This window comes from Microtus ochrogaster, chromosome 4, assembly GCF_000317375.1.
Source record: "Microtus ochrogaster isolate Prairie Vole_2 chromosome 4, MicOch1.0, whole genome shotgun sequence".
Classification (NCBI taxonomy): domain Eukaryota; kingdom Metazoa; phylum Chordata; class Mammalia; order Rodentia; family Cricetidae; genus Microtus; species Microtus ochrogaster.
In genome coordinates, this window is record NC_022011.1 from 46,984,397 (window position 1) to 46,998,346 (window position 13,950).

Below are 13,950 nucleotides of genomic sequence, written 5' to 3' on the forward strand. Positions count from 1 at the left end.
CCACCCCACAGGCTGCCCCTCCACCCCACAGGCTGCCACCACCCCACAGGCTGCCACTACCCCACAGGCTGCCCCTTCACCGTCTCCATCCCATGCAAGCTTCTCATGGACACACATGGCATGAGAATCTCAGGGCCACACATACACACAGTGTTTGCTGCTAAGAGAAGTGTCAGGGGACCCCCCACCCCAGCCTTGCCACCAAGCTGGTTCTCCTGAGATCCCTTCTGCCAGGGAGCCCAGCCTGTGTTCACAGCAGTCTACTCTGACTACCCACAGACCATTCCCTTCCCACTGGATACAGTTCTGCCCAGAGGGTAGTAGGTCTCTCTTTCCTGCTTTAGCGTCCAAGGGGCTCCCCAAAGGACTCTTCCAAGCTGTGGCAAATGGAGCCCCACTTGTCCCACAGGTCTTGGGAGAACTGGGAAGTTGGGGTCAGCCTACTGTGCCTGTCCTGTGTCTAGAAGGCTGATCAGACAGGTGCCCACAAAGCCTTGAGGGCAACAGTAGCAGACAGTAAATGGTTGACTTACTGTCTCTCGTTGCCCAGGAGTTCCCAGAGAAGCAGGAGCTGCACCGGAACATGCTGGGACTCTTGGGGAATGTGGCGGAGGTGAAAGAGCTGCGGCCTCAGCTGATGACCTCTCAGTTCATCAGCGTCTTCAGGTGGGTGCTGCCTCAGCCACCAGGACCCTCAGAATACAGTAGTGTGTGTTCCAGGTTTGTGGTTGGTACTGCTTTCTATTTAGTATGTGGCTTTTGTTTCCAGTTGATTTTGTTTTAATTTTGTGTGTGAAGGGATGGGTATGTGCCCATGAGGTCAGAGGCTTTGGGTTTTCCTGGAGTTGCAGGGTATGGCAGATGCAAGCCTCCATGTGTCTGGGAACCTAATTCCAGTCTCTGAAAAAAGTTTGTGCTTTGAGCCACTGAGCCATTTCTTAAGCCCCTAGTGCTTTCTTACTCTTTCAACCTGCCACAGATGGCAGTAATCCAGTCATATCCAGTGTGGAAGGACTCTGAATACCAGGTGGCTAGATGTGGTTTCACAAGTTTATAGTCCCAGCACATGGTGTCGAAGCAGGAATCTTAAAGACATAGCAAGTTCCAGGCCAGCCTGAACTGCATGAGACCCTGACTCAGAAACAATCAGAAGCCTCGTCTTTACAGCTGAGCCCCAGTAGTACACTCCTGCAATCCTAGGGTCAGGAGGCTCAACCAACAGTCACAGTAATCGCGCCTCTGTCATCGTGAGTCTCGGTTATCATCCTTGATTTACATGATGGATTTTCCCTTTTTCCTCCTGGTAGCAACCTGCTGGAAAGCAAGGCTGATGGCATTGAGGTTTCTTACAATGCTTGTGGTGTCCTGTCCCACATCATGTACGATGGGCCTGAGGCCTGGGGTGTCTGTGAGCCCCAGAGGGCCGAGGTGGAAGAGCGTATGTGGGCAGCCATCCAGAGCTGGGACATCAACTCCCGGAGGAATATCAACTACAGGTTTGAGATGGGAAGGTACACACCATGAAGAGTCAGAAGCTGCTTGTCCCAGCATGCTGTGATCAGAGCTTTCCGCCCTGCTCCTGTCCTCCAAAAGCATCCAGTGTGTGATGGGCACATTTCCCACTTACTAACACCTGTGTGTATCCAAGGCCTGTGTTCTATGCATGCTTGATACAGAACTAAACCCACACCAAAACACAAGTCACCTGTCATCCTGTCCCCATCAGGCTGACTCAGTTCTTACTGTACTGTGAGTGGATTGCTGTCCCCAGTCAATCCCCTTCTTCCTGCTGTGCTGTGCAGCTGGTCATTCATTGAATACCCCTTTGAAAGGGTGTGAAGCTGTGGTTCTTTTCTCACGCCCCAGTCCCTGGGAGACAGGATGCTAGCCCTCCCTGTCCCGTGTCCTTGTGTGTCGTCCCCCTCCCCCGCCCAAGTTCCCGTTCACCCCAGGCCATGGGCCTGCTCCCACGTTGTGCCCTCTACCCTGCACACAAAGAGTGGGTGTCGGCAGGCCATCGCTCTGCTGGAAGGTGGAAAGGTCCTCCAGGTAAGTGAGTCTCGGGGCCCCCTGAGGTTTTGCTGATCTGATTTTTTGGTTTGGGGGCTGGAACTTCAGCCTGGCCTAGAGTCACTGTAAGTGATTCCCCTTGCCTCTCTCTCGGGGGTTGCTGAGACCCCCAGATATCTGCCCTTTTCCTCTACTCTGACCTTCTCCAAAGTGAGCTCCTGGGCGGAGCCCGAGCAGGGCCCCTGGCATCCCACAGGCTTGCCCATGTGGGACCCTGCAGGGAGAACTCAGGGAGGAGAAAAGGCTCACATCCTCCCTGTCTCGGTTCACATCCTTCTTGTCTTGGTGGTCTTGGTCTCCGTCCAGGTCTGGGAGTGGGGGGTAACAGCAATCTCTCTTTCTCTCCAGGTCCTTTGAGCCCATTCTCCGCCTCCTTCCTCAGGGCATATCTCCAGTCAGCCAGCACTGGGCCACCTGGGCCCTATACAATCTTGTGTCTGTCTACCGTGAGTGCCTCCCCTCCCTTAGTTCAGACACTCAGCAGAGCACAGCATGTCCACAGGGAGCTGGCATGCAGGAGGGGACACATAGAGTTACTGCTGGTCTTGTGTCTCAGAGCAGTCCTGGGCACTTTGGCATTAGTGACATGCTGGTGTGATGCTAACCCCACTGTGCCACTAGAAGCGTCCCAGCCTGCACCAGTGTGCCTCTCCTCACACTTCCTACCCCAGCTATGAGTGAGCTTTCCAGTCTCTGTCACCTGCGTTCCCAGCCTGGGTTGTTACACAGTACCTGGGGGTATCTTACTAATGATATCAGAAATGCAAGCTGCTGCCCAGGGGATTCCAGTTCCAGAATTCCCTGGGAACCTGTGTCATCCTACAAACCTCTCAGGGGGGTATCATCCTTGTGATGCCCCTCTGAGGCCTGTGCTTGGGATGGTATTTTCTTAATTTATTTGTTAGGACAAACTCTAGGGAAACTAACAACTTTGGACCACAATAGGGAAGTGCCTTTCCCAAGGGCTTGCCCCATTTCCCCGTCCAGGTGGGCCCAGGAGGCCTGGGCAGACATGGCTTGTCCCTGCCCAGCGGTGTCCTTTGTAGAGCAGTTCTGGGTGGTATCTGGGGCACAGACCTGTAGAAGGCCACCCATCCTCAGCTACCTGCTCCTGCTTTGTAGCTGACAAATACTGCCCCCTGCTGATCAAAGAAGGTGGGATGCCCCTGCTGAGGGGCTTGATGAAGATGGCCACTGCCCGACAGGAAACCAAGGAGATGGCCCGGTAAGAAACAAATTTTGTATTCCTGGCTGGGTACCTTGATTTGGATGGCAAGGGCACAGTGGGTATGGACAGAGTTCCCAGGAGCCACTCAGGGTTGAATGTGGAGTGGACAAGAGCCTGACCATCAGCAGAGCTCTTCAGCTCTCAGCGGCTCAGTTGGCTTCCTGTGACTCCCAGCGGAGCCCTCCTTGTTGCTCAGCGCCAGCAAGAGCTCTGCATTATTTTGACCACAGTTGTTCCAATGAGAAAGGACTCTGTGCTGAGGCATATTCTAGAGGCCGCGTGCACAGTGCTAGTTTCTCTGAACGCGACTATGAAGGCGAAAGTCCCCAGGGGGAAAAGTGCCCTTCGATGGGCTAGAATGAAGCTCGGTGGTACAGCACGTGCCTAGCGTCCATAGCACATACACATGTGTGCTTGTGCATGCACATCCATCCGTACCTACACACACACACACACACACACACACACAAATTACCAGTGTGAGGGGTGGGGTATGCCAGAGTCCTCACTGAACTTCTGTGGCCATGGGATTCTTTGTTGAGTGTCAAGCGTAAGCTCTAATGTGGACACAAGAATACACACGTAACATGTTAGTATCAGTTGGATTGGCTTCCTCTTCCTGATCTGTTCTAGCTGGGAGGGTAGTCCTTTATCATAATTCTGAGCCTGAGGCTCAGCCCCCACCCTCAGAATATGCCCTTCTGGATAGGGGCACCAGCTGGCTCTGCCATTCATTATTTTTGGTGAAGGCACTGTTTCAGTACTAACTGGCGGACTAGTCCTCCAGCTCAGTTTCAGGAGTCTCCTGGAAAGTGTTAGAACGGAATGGGCCTCACCTGCAGATTTTTTTTTACCAGTGGGCCTGGGGCTGACCATGTTAAATAAGGATCTAGGACTTGCCAGACACTAGGTGGGTCTTATCAGCCCTCTAGGCACCTGGGACTTGAGAAGTGTCTGAGCCAGCAGGGCCTTCTGGCACCAAAGAAAGAATGGCCTTGGGCATTCCTATCTCAAAAGGCCTTAATGCACCCTCTTAGCAAATTCAGGCTGCAGTGAACCCCCAAACCTGCAGGCAAACAGTGCAGGATCAAAGGCAACGACACCAGCAATGGGTGGCAGTTTTCTCAGGGAGCAGGGTAACTGGGACAGTAAGGCCTGGAGCCAGCATGGCTGCCTGTGCAGATCTCCAGTCCGGTGTGTGTTTGGGACCCCCTAGTGGACTTCTGCTGAGAGAGTGGGCTGGGCTGCAGGGAAAGTGGTGGAGAGAGCAGCAGGTTTGGAAGCTCAGGCCTGGCTGCTTGTAGGACAGTGGCGTGTGCATGACCACAGGCACTATTTCCCAGCTCTCTCAGTCACCATCCAATGCTTTCCCCTGTTGTGTCCAGCAAGGTGATTGATCACTGCAGTAACTTTAGAGAGGAGAACATGGACACGTCCAGATAGAGGCCTCCACCCATGGCCACACAGCCTGGACTACAGGACCGGAGGAAGCGCTGGAGTCCAATGGGCAGGTTCCTTGCAGAGCCTCCCACTGGATGAAGAGACAGTGAGGACTTTTGCACAGCTGACGCTTTTCCTTAATGGTAGTGAGATATATATTATATATATATTATTTTTTTTTTTTGGTTAGGAAGTGTGAAGTTTTGTGTGTATGACTTCTCCTAAGTCTCCGCAGCTCCTTGCCACCCTCAGCCCGCCTCCAAGCTTTCATTGCTACCATGTTCACTCCTGCCCCAGCCAGGCTTGCCTCAAATGCTGTGATTGTCCAGTCCTTTCCCAGTGAGCTCAGACCCTGGCCTGGCTTCTGTCTGTTGTGGGAGGAGCTGGCCTTACCAGGCTGCTCAGCATCCCTGGTGTCTGCCTGAGTGCCCTGTCTGGGCTCCCAGGTGAAGTTGAGTGAAGTTGATGGGGTTTGGGGATTAAGACCAGCTCTGCTGAGTCTTGCAGAAGCCTTGGTGCTCCAGGCTGTGAGCCATGAGGGTCAGAGAGGAAGCTGTTCCCGGGCCTCAGGCTAAGCAGCTCCTGTCCAGAGAACCCTGGAGAAGCAGGGCTGTGTTGGCCCCCTGCTTTCTGGCCAGGCCTGCCTGTGGCCATGCTGCTATGGAGACTTCTCACGGCTCCCTCAGGCCCAGCCCCAAGATGCTCAGAACTCAGGGGCAATTCCACTGCCCCTTCTGCCAAACATGCCCTCGCCCATCCCAGCTCTGGTAGCTGGCACTTTCCAGGACCAGGGTCTTGCTTCTTTTTCTGTAGCCCTCATCTGCCCACAGCACCCCAGTGCCCAAGTATTCCCACCAGCAGAGCTGAGCCCACCCCCTGCCCAGAAGGTAGAAGGCAGGAGGTCCCGACTCCAGCCCTTCACAGTGGCAGCGGACAGCCGCCTACAGACCAGCACTGGGCCATTCTCTGTCCCTCCAACCCACTCAGGCTGTCTCTGAGAAGCTGCTGTGTTGTGTGACAGGCCACGCTCCAGGTGTCTCCTGCACCCTCCCACTGTATCTCAGCATTGCTTCTCGTTGACACAGGACTGCTGAGGAGGCCTGTGCTCACAGGGAGCACAGCTCACCTGGGAGGCAGCTCTTGCTGTGACTTTTAATGCCTTCTCGCTTCTCTGGGCCTGTTCTTTGATTCTTCTCGCCTGGCATGTCTGCCTCTAGGCAGAAGTGGCCCGGCTGTTCCCAAAACTCAGGGAGAGGTAACTGACCTCTCCTGAGGAGACTATCTCCCCAGCCAGGCTAGAGGGCTTAACCACGTGCTTCTCCGACGCAGCACTTGGGCAACCCCAGCCCCTCCTTTCCACCCCAGCCCTTCTGGCAGCAGCCAGACCATGAGCAGAGTTCATAGCCCATTGCTTACCACCTGGGGTCTGCGTAAATGTCTGTACTTTGGGGTGTCACAGAAATACATTTTTGTGCAAAGTGCAGAAGAGTGGTCTCTTTTTTTTTTTCCAGAGGAGATTGGGGGATATTGGTCTGGGGGTAGGTGATCAGGAAGGGTAGTAGGGGTCTCCCAGGAAGACCCTGGAGGGCAAATGGTTTTACTGTAGGTTTATATGTGCCTGGAGGCTCTAGACGGGTCACACTGAGGTGAGTATCTGTGACATTTTTTCCACATCTGTGCCTAGACACTGAAGTCATGGCTGGTCACTAGACTGGTAGGAACTCTGCCGGGAGCATAGCCTGCTGGGAGGGACACACGGTAAATATAGTCACATCACTCTGCAGTAAAGATAGGAAAGGAGCCCCTTGCTACTGCTGGGAATGGTGGAAGTGGCTCAGAAAGTCTGGTGGCTGCTTGGCAGCATTACATGACTGCCCGAGGAGGGAAGAGAGGGAGGAGTCAGCAAAGGGTCCTCCACATAAGGCTAAGCTGAACCCGGTGGGAAAGTGGAGCCTGCTAGGGCGAGCAGCTCTGACAACAGGCCTTGCCATGACAGACTGGGAGAGTTTCATGGGGAGCGGTCCTGTAAACAGCTGGAACAGACCTGAAATGACCAGCCTGTGGGACAGCTGGGTCCTGGTGTGACGGAGTAGTTGAGGCTCTCCAGACCATGCGGAGGATGTAGGCAGGAGTGCCAGGGTCACATTCAACAGTCTGGGAACCAGCCTGCTGTCTGCACCCTTCGAAGTGGAGCAGAGGTCTCCTCTGCCTCTTCAGCAGAGCCCATACCAGGCTCTTCCCTGGGTGAGCCCACAGAAAGAGCAGCACACACCGTGGTTTGCCCTTGAACTCAGAGAGGGTCAGCCAAGTGTGTCAGCCAAGTCCTGGAGGGATTACGCGTGGCTGTCAGGGCCTGCTGAAGCCTCCCGTCTCTGCACACCCTGTGTTGGGTTTGCCTGTGTGCACTCCACGTTCTCATAGTCCTTAGAACAATCCACAGAACCTGAACTCAAAAGTTCTTACTCAAGAACTTCTTACACCCCAAGTTACCACAGCAAAGGAGAGGCGCAGGTTCCCTAGTACAGTATACGCTCCTAGCCCGGGTGCCTGCTGCTCCCTGTGTCTAGAACATTGCCTCCTGCTCAGCCCGTCACAGTGCCTGGCTCCACTCCCGTGGGAATGTGAACACCACATCAGGACTGTGCCGAGGCTCCACACACAGCACCCAACGTCCAGGGCTCTTTTTAGATTCATTTTAGTTACTTCATAAGAGTACGCTACTTGTGTGTGGTGCCCATGGTGGCCAGAAGATGGCAACAGCTCATAGCTGTGTGGCATGGGTGCCGAGAGCCAAACTTGAAGAGTAGTGAGCATTGGCCCCTCAGCCATGTCTCCAGCCTGCCCATCCAGGGCTCTTACTAAAAACTTACTGGCAAAAAAAAAAAAAAAAAAAAAAAAAAAAAAAAACCCACAACTTACTGGCTGAGCCACACATGTGGCTCAGCAGGAAAGGAAGCTTGCCTCCCAGGCTGAATATCAGAGGTCCATTCTCAGGACCTACACAGTGAAAGATGATATCAGACGCCTGCAACCCAAAACAAATAAATACCCTTAATCTTTGTTGTTGTTTTTTAAAACAGGGTTTCTTTGTGTAGCCCTGGCTGTCCTGGAACTCTCTCTGTAGACCAGGCTGGCCTCCCTCCGCCTGTCTCTGCCTCAGGAGTGCTGAGATTAAAGGCGTGGCCACCACCACTGGGCTACCTTTTTTTTTCCCCACAAGATGGGGTCTCCCTGTGTAGTTTTTGACCTGCCTGAAATTGTGTAGACTAGGTTGCACCCGCTTAATGCTGGGACTAAAGGCGTGGCTACCACGCTCAGTTGCAGTGTGGGTCTTACGCAGGGCTAGAGTTTGGTTTTCAGCACGCAGATGGTGCTTATAGCCATCTGTAACTCCAGTTCCAGAGGATCTGATACCCTCCTATGACCTCTGCAGACACCGGGCACACACATGGTGCACAGATATACATCCAGGCAAAACATTCACACACACACACACACACACACACACACACACAAATAGTCACCAGGCTCTAAGCCTGATGACCTGATTTCAGTCCCTGTAAGCCACATGGCAGAAGGAGAGAACCAACAGGTAGGATTATCCTTTTTTTCATGGACACACCATGGACATCATGTGTGCACGCGTGTGTTTGAACACACAAACAATGGGGTGTGTGTATGTTGTTTGTTTTTGTCTTTTTCCCCCCTGAGACAGAGCCTCACTATGCAGATGCAGCCCTGTAGACCAGGCTAGCCATCAGCCTGTCTGTGTTCCAAACTCTGGAATTAAAGGTGTGCCTCTGTCCCAGTGCTGGGGTTAAAGATGTGGGCGACCCAACCACCACCACCACCATCTTTTTTTTTTTTTTTTTAAGATAGGGGTTCTCTGTGTAGCCTTGGCAGTCCGGGAGCTCTTAAGAGTCCGCCTGCCTCTGCCTCCTGAGTGATGGGATTAAAGGAGTGCACCACCACTGCCTGGCTTCCAAACCCTTTTTGGGTTTTTTGTTTTATTTTTGAGACAAACTTAAATACCACACAAGTTGGCTTTGAATCCTCTCCTCATATATATATATAGCGGATAGCAGAGGATGGCCTTGAACTTGTGATTTTACTGCTTGTATCTCCTGTATGTTGAGACTGCAGGCATGTACCACCATACTATTATACCATTCTGGGAACCGAATCCAACAAGCACTCTGCCAGTCGTGCTATTTAGTAATACCATGAAATGGTTCTGATTAGCGCGCACGCACACACATACACATACAAACCATGCTGGCCTTGGAAAGTCAGTTCTACAGAAAAAGAAAATATCTAGTTGACCAAAACAAATCACCAACAGCATGGAGCTGGAAGCGGGCAATCAGAGGAAGGTCAGCTGAATGGGGAGGGTCCTAGGACACAAGGAAAGAAAGTTTAGCTGGGCAGTGGTGGTAGCCCGAGTGACAGGCACCTGTATTAGAGACGGGTACAGTCGCTAACCCCACTGAGAGGCAGAGAGGAGATCAGAGTTCAGCGACTTGTCTCGGAAGGCATGGGATGTCTCTGACTCCAAGCAGTACCAGGCGCGTCCAGAATCCGCACCAGAACCCTCCTCTTTCCCATCATTCGTTTGCAATATCGGAAAACGAATAGGAGGCAAGCGTGTCATCAAGGCGCACCCTCGAGCAAGCCCTGCCAATCACCCCCTGGCAGCAAGCACTGCGTGGCCTCCGGGCATTACAGACCACATCTCTGTGTGGGCGGTGGGGTCGGGGGGAGCAAAAACAGGCACGAGTACGCGCATGCGGAAAGGGGGGAAAAGAGGGGCGAGGGGGGCGCTTTCCGAGGTTTCGGTCTACCGGCCTTTGCAAAGTTACCTGGCCCACGGGGGTGGGGTGAGGGTAGGGGGCGGAGTTAGGGAGTTATGGTCTGTGTGCGCGCCGGCCCCGCCCCTGGCCTCCTCTGGCACCTGTTGGCCTGAGGGGCCGCGCCTGTCACCCAATAGACAGCCTCCCTGAGCTGCCTGGGCCCCGCCCCCAATGCGGAGCCACCAATCCCCGCGTTGCCGCAGCCCCTTTGCTCCACGGCCCCTCCTTCCGCGCGCTTCTTCCGGGTGGGCTGGAACAGGGGCCAAGGCCATGGCTCTCTGGGCGCTGCTCAGCCCTGGGGTCCTGGTGCGGACAGGGCACACCGTACTGACCTGGGGAATCACGCTGGTGCTCTTCCTGCACGACACCGGTGAGCCGGACACCGCGCGACCCCTAGCCCACCCGATCCCTTATGATTCCCTTCGAGTGGGTCTCACCCGGTCCCCCTAATCCTCAGTTCCATTGAGATTCACCCTCATCTCCGCCAGTTCCTCAAGCGTCCTTTTCATCTGCTGGTTCTGGAACCATCTACTCTCTGATACCCAAGTTGGTCCCTAATTAATCCCGGGATTTTCCTGTTGCCGACAGGAAATTCATCCAAATCCGAGAACCGATTAGAGGCCCCAAGTCCCCTGATCCTGGGCTCCACCCCATCCTTCCAGAAATTGCCTCCCAGCCTCTCCCTGAATTAGATTAAGAAATCGACTGGATTGAAAAACTGGCTTTCTGCTCAGCTCCCCGAATCCTATGAGACAACTCAGCGACCCCCTTCCCAGGGGTCTTTCCCCGCCCAAAGACACAGCCCCCACCGAGGCTCAGCCTCCTCCACTGTCGTTATCTTCAGGGTTCCCCACCAGCAATCAGCAGCTCCCTTCCAAACCTTCATCCAACCAAGGGTACTAGAGCCCTCTGCACTCAGCTTGGCCTGTGTCTCCGCGTTCTCTCACTTCTCAGCTCCCCCACCTCCTCTCCAGATCTTTACCACCATGGGCTTCAACATGCTGGGCCCTTCCTGGCCTGGGCTCCCTAGGCCTCCCTCTTTGAGGGCTGACCCTTCCGTAGGGAACCCTTCCCCTTCCGCATTCAGCAGGTTAGCCTCTTCACCCCATCCTCTTGCCATGGGCCTCACTGTCCTCTGGCCTCTCCAGAGCTACGCCAGTGGGAAGAGCAAGGGGAGCTGTTCCTGCCCCTCACCTTCCTGCTCCTGGTTCTGGGCTCCCTGCTGCTCTACCTGGCTGTGTCACTCATGGACCCGGGCTATGTGGCTACTCAACCTCAGGTAACCGGGGACCCTGGGATCCAAACCCCTCCTTGCACCAACAGGGAAATGAGCCCTCAGAACTGTCCGTGTGAAGCTGTGAGCCGTTTACATTGCGGGGCGTCTTGGTGAGGCCTCTTTCCTACCCTGTTTTTGCTCCCACACTGAGGAAATCACCAAGGCCCAAGAGAGGACAAGCACCTTGCAAAGGCACAGTATCCAGTGCTCTACCGTGTACTTAACCTCCCCTGTACATGGGAGGGGCCCCAAATCCTGCAAAGCCAGAACCAGGTGGCTCCTAAGAGAGGTGCCCCCATTGTCATCTGCCTCCCAAGGGGACCCTTCCCCCATCTTATACGCCTTGTTTCATTTTCAGGAGGAGCCCAAGGAGGAACAGACAGCCATGGTTCCTCAGGCTATCCCACTGCGGCGGTGCAGATACTGCCTAGTGCTGGTAAGGTAGTACACACACATCCTCTTGTAGGAGGAATTGGGACCAAATTAAGACTCCTTGCCTCTCCTCCAGGAAGGTCTCCCAAATTCGGGACCGGACTGTGGCCGTCGGCCCTCTCCACCCACTGGGGGAACCTGCACTGAGCCTGGACTCCCTTCTGTGCCTACAGCAACCCCTGCGAGCCCGCCACTGTCGGGACTGCCGCCGCTGTGTTCGCCGCTATGACCACCACTGTCCCTGGATGGAGAACTGCGTGGGTGAACGCAATCACCCTCTCTTTGTGGCCTACCTGGCTCTGCAGCTGGTGGTTCTCCTATGGGGCCTGTGCCTGGCATGGTAGGTGAATCGGGGGGTGTGGGCAGCATGCACACCACATAGGCGCTTACAAAGAGGATTCTGTGGGACTCGCAGCACCACCCCCAGCTCCTCCATCCCTGTCCCTCTAGGTCTGGCCTCCGATTCTTCCGGCCCTGGGGGCTGTGGCTACGGTCTACCGGGCTCCTGTTTGCCACCTTCCTGCTGCTTTCTTTCTTCTCGTTGGTGGTCAGCCTGCTGCTGGCCTCACACCTCTACCTGGTGGCCAGCAACACCACTACCTGGGAGTTCATGTCCTCTCACCGAATCGCCTCCCTCCGTCAGCGTGCCAGCAACCCCTTTGACCGAGGTCTGACTCGAAACCTGACCCACTTTTTCTGTGGGTGGCCCTCTGGACCCTGGGAGACTCTCTGGGCTGACGAAGAGGAGGAAGGCAGCAGCCAGGCTGTCTAGGGCTGCTGGAGAGAAGGCTGCCATTGGTGCCTGAAAACCGGAGGCTGTGCCGCTAGGGGTCAGCCCAGTTAGCCTGAGCTCTTTACTCCCTCCCGGGGCTCCCACCCTCAGCAGATAGAACCCCACACAAGGAAGACACAGAGGAAAAGGACATGAGTGAGGGGAGAGGGCGCTGGACACCAAGAGAACCCAGACTCCACGACCCCTGGCCAGGCTACCTCAAATGTACAGTTTTATTAATTTAATACTCTATAAAGGCAAGTATTAAAAAGACAAACCGTTCTGCTGTGGGGCCTTTCCTGATCTGGGCACAGCCAGGAAGCAGAAGGGTTAGAGACACAGCTCACCCGGTAACCCTGAGGAAAGCTTCCAGTAGCAGCCCCATGGCCACTCCCTGGAACCCACACACTCATCAAATACCTTGGCCCTGGGCACATGGACGAGGACAGTTCTCACAGTCTGGCAGAGGGAGGCAGAGGCGCCAAAAGACCCTCAGGACTCCAGAAACTGCTGAGACACAAAAGTCAAAGTCCCGGAAGGCAGCCTGTTGGCGAGCGGTGAGGGAACTTTGGGGTGCCGGTGGGGTCAGGGTTGGAGGCAGGCTGGTGAACTCCCCCTCGAAGTAGCGAAGGTCTGCAGGGCCACAGAGAGTGGGCACAAAGGGAGGCCGGACAGTTCGAGCAAGCAAGGCCTGCCAGTTGGTGGTCTGAGGACAAGGATGGAGAGTCTGAGAAGGTGGGACAGCAGACCCCAGGGGACACTCAGCTCTCCCACCTCACAGGCACTGGGGACTACTGCTGGGTCCCTTACCCTGAAAAATGGCTGGACCTTGATCTCCTCTGCGTCCTGCTCTCCTGCCCCTAGACGCTTCTCTGGGCACTTCTGGAGGAGCTGGCAGAAAGCAGGGCAGGTGGGAACTTAGGGCGGCCACTCCAGGTGCTAGCTGCCCCACAGGTACCCTACAGGGTTGTGTCAGGGAGCACACAAGCAGCTTCGGCCAAGCCCTGGACCTTGGACTCACCTTCTGAATGAGCTCAAGCCCCTGAGCCGACAGAAAGTGAGGAAACGGGGCATCTGCATTAACGATGCAATCGAACACCTCCTCTTCTGTGTCCCCCGGGAATGGGCACTGTGAAGATGGGGGCTTAGCGGCTGTGTGTGTCATCCCACCGTCCCCACCCCGAAGACCTAGAGCCCCCCTCGTACTTACCTCACCCACTAGCATCTCATAAAGCAGCACTCCAAGCCCCCACCAGTCCACAGCCCGAGTGTAAGCCTCCTGAGTCAAAACTTCAGGGGCCAGGAATTCTGGGGTGCCACAGAAGGTGCTTGTCCGGTCCCCAAAGCCAATCCCTGCAAACCAACATCCACACCACCGCCTGTTTGGGTATGGCTCACTCACTTAGCCTCTGTGGTTATAACAATCAGTGGGGGAAGGGCCTGGAGAGATGGCTCAGTGCCTAAGAAAGGATCCAGCTTTGATTCCCAGCACCCACACGGTGGCTTGCAGCTGTCTGTAAGTCCAGTTCCAGGGACCTGAAGCCCTCTTACGGCCTCCACAGGCCCTAGACACACATCTGGTGAACAGGCACACATGCATGCAAAACACCCATGTCACAAATGTTTTTTGAATTTTTCTCTTTTTTTTCTAGCCCGATCACAGTTTCCCCTCCTATCCCTGGCTGTCTGATATCGGGGAAGGCCTGCACTGTTCTGAAAGGAAGGGAGAGGAAGTGGGGGGGAGCATAGGGGGAGGAACCACAAAAATTTTAAATATAAAAAAAATTAAGGGGCCGGGCGGTGGTGGCACACGCCTTTAATCCCAGCACTTGGGAGGCAGAGGCAGGCAGATCTCTGTGAGTTCGAGACCAGCCTGGTCTAC

General features: G+C 54.8%; 3 protein-coding genes across 7 annotated transcripts in view; 2 read left to right on the plus strand and 1 right to left on the minus strand.

The window, feature by feature from the left end:
* The window catches only part of Zer1 (zyg-11 related cell cycle regulator), a 39,852-nt gene extending 33,631 nt beyond the window's left edge, over nt 1–6,221 (plus strand). For 4 of the 5 annotated variants that reach the window (XM_013345923.2, XM_026778724.1, XM_005346148.3 and 1 more), the window contains 5 exons: nt 551–666; nt 1,308–1,511; nt 2,419–2,516; nt 3,193–3,295; nt 4,684–6,221. In XM_013345923.2, coding sequence (XP_013201377.1) covers nt 551–666; nt 1,308–1,511; nt 2,419–2,516; nt 3,193–3,295; nt 4,684–4,741 — 579 coding nt within the window. In that variant the 3' untranslated portion in view covers nt 4,742–6,221. The remainder of the gene's footprint in view (nt 1–550; nt 667–1,307; nt 1,512–2,418; nt 2,517–3,192; nt 3,296–4,683) is intronic. The other variant, XM_005346149.3, reaches the window with a different exon arrangement.
* Nucleotides 6,222–9,747: 3,526 nt separating this feature from the next.
* On the plus strand, nt 9,748–12,503 carry Zdhhc12 (zinc finger DHHC-type containing 12). Its single transcript, XM_005346151.2, has 5 exons — nt 9,748–9,958; nt 10,737–10,867; nt 11,223–11,300; nt 11,470–11,636; nt 11,747–12,503. The coding sequence occupies exons 1-5, from the start codon at nt 9,760–9,762 to the stop codon at nt 12,066–12,068; spliced, it is 897 nt and encodes a 298-aa protein (XP_005346208.2). The 5' UTR covers nt 9,748–9,759; the 3' UTR covers nt 12,069–12,503.
* Nucleotides 12,504–12,560: 57 nt separating this feature from the next.
* Pkn3 (protein kinase N3) overlaps nt 12,561–13,950 on the minus strand; it is a 13,964-nt gene continuing 12,574 nt past the window's right edge. The window contains 5 exon segments of the mRNA XM_005346152.2: nt 12,561–12,590; nt 12,592–12,774; nt 12,879–12,959; nt 13,090–13,197; nt 13,279–13,421. Coding sequence (XP_005346209.1) covers nt 12,561–12,590; nt 12,592–12,774; nt 12,879–12,959; nt 13,090–13,197; nt 13,279–13,421 — 545 coding nt within the window.

Bases quoted from the DNA above. Each gene is read 5' to 3' on its own strand.
- Zdhhc12 (XM_005346151.2), top strand. From the start codon at position 9,760: ATGCGGAGCCACCAATCCCCGCGTTGCCGCAGCCCCTTTGCTCCACGG. The intron at 10,868-11,222 runs GTAACCGGGGAC...TTTCATTTTCAG, and splicing joins ATGTGGCTACTCAACCTCAG to GAGGAGCCCAAGGAGGAACA. The intron at 11,301-11,469 runs GTAAGGTAGTAC...CTGTGCCTACAG, and splicing joins GCAGATACTGCCTAGTGCTG to CAACCCCTGCGAGCCCGCCA.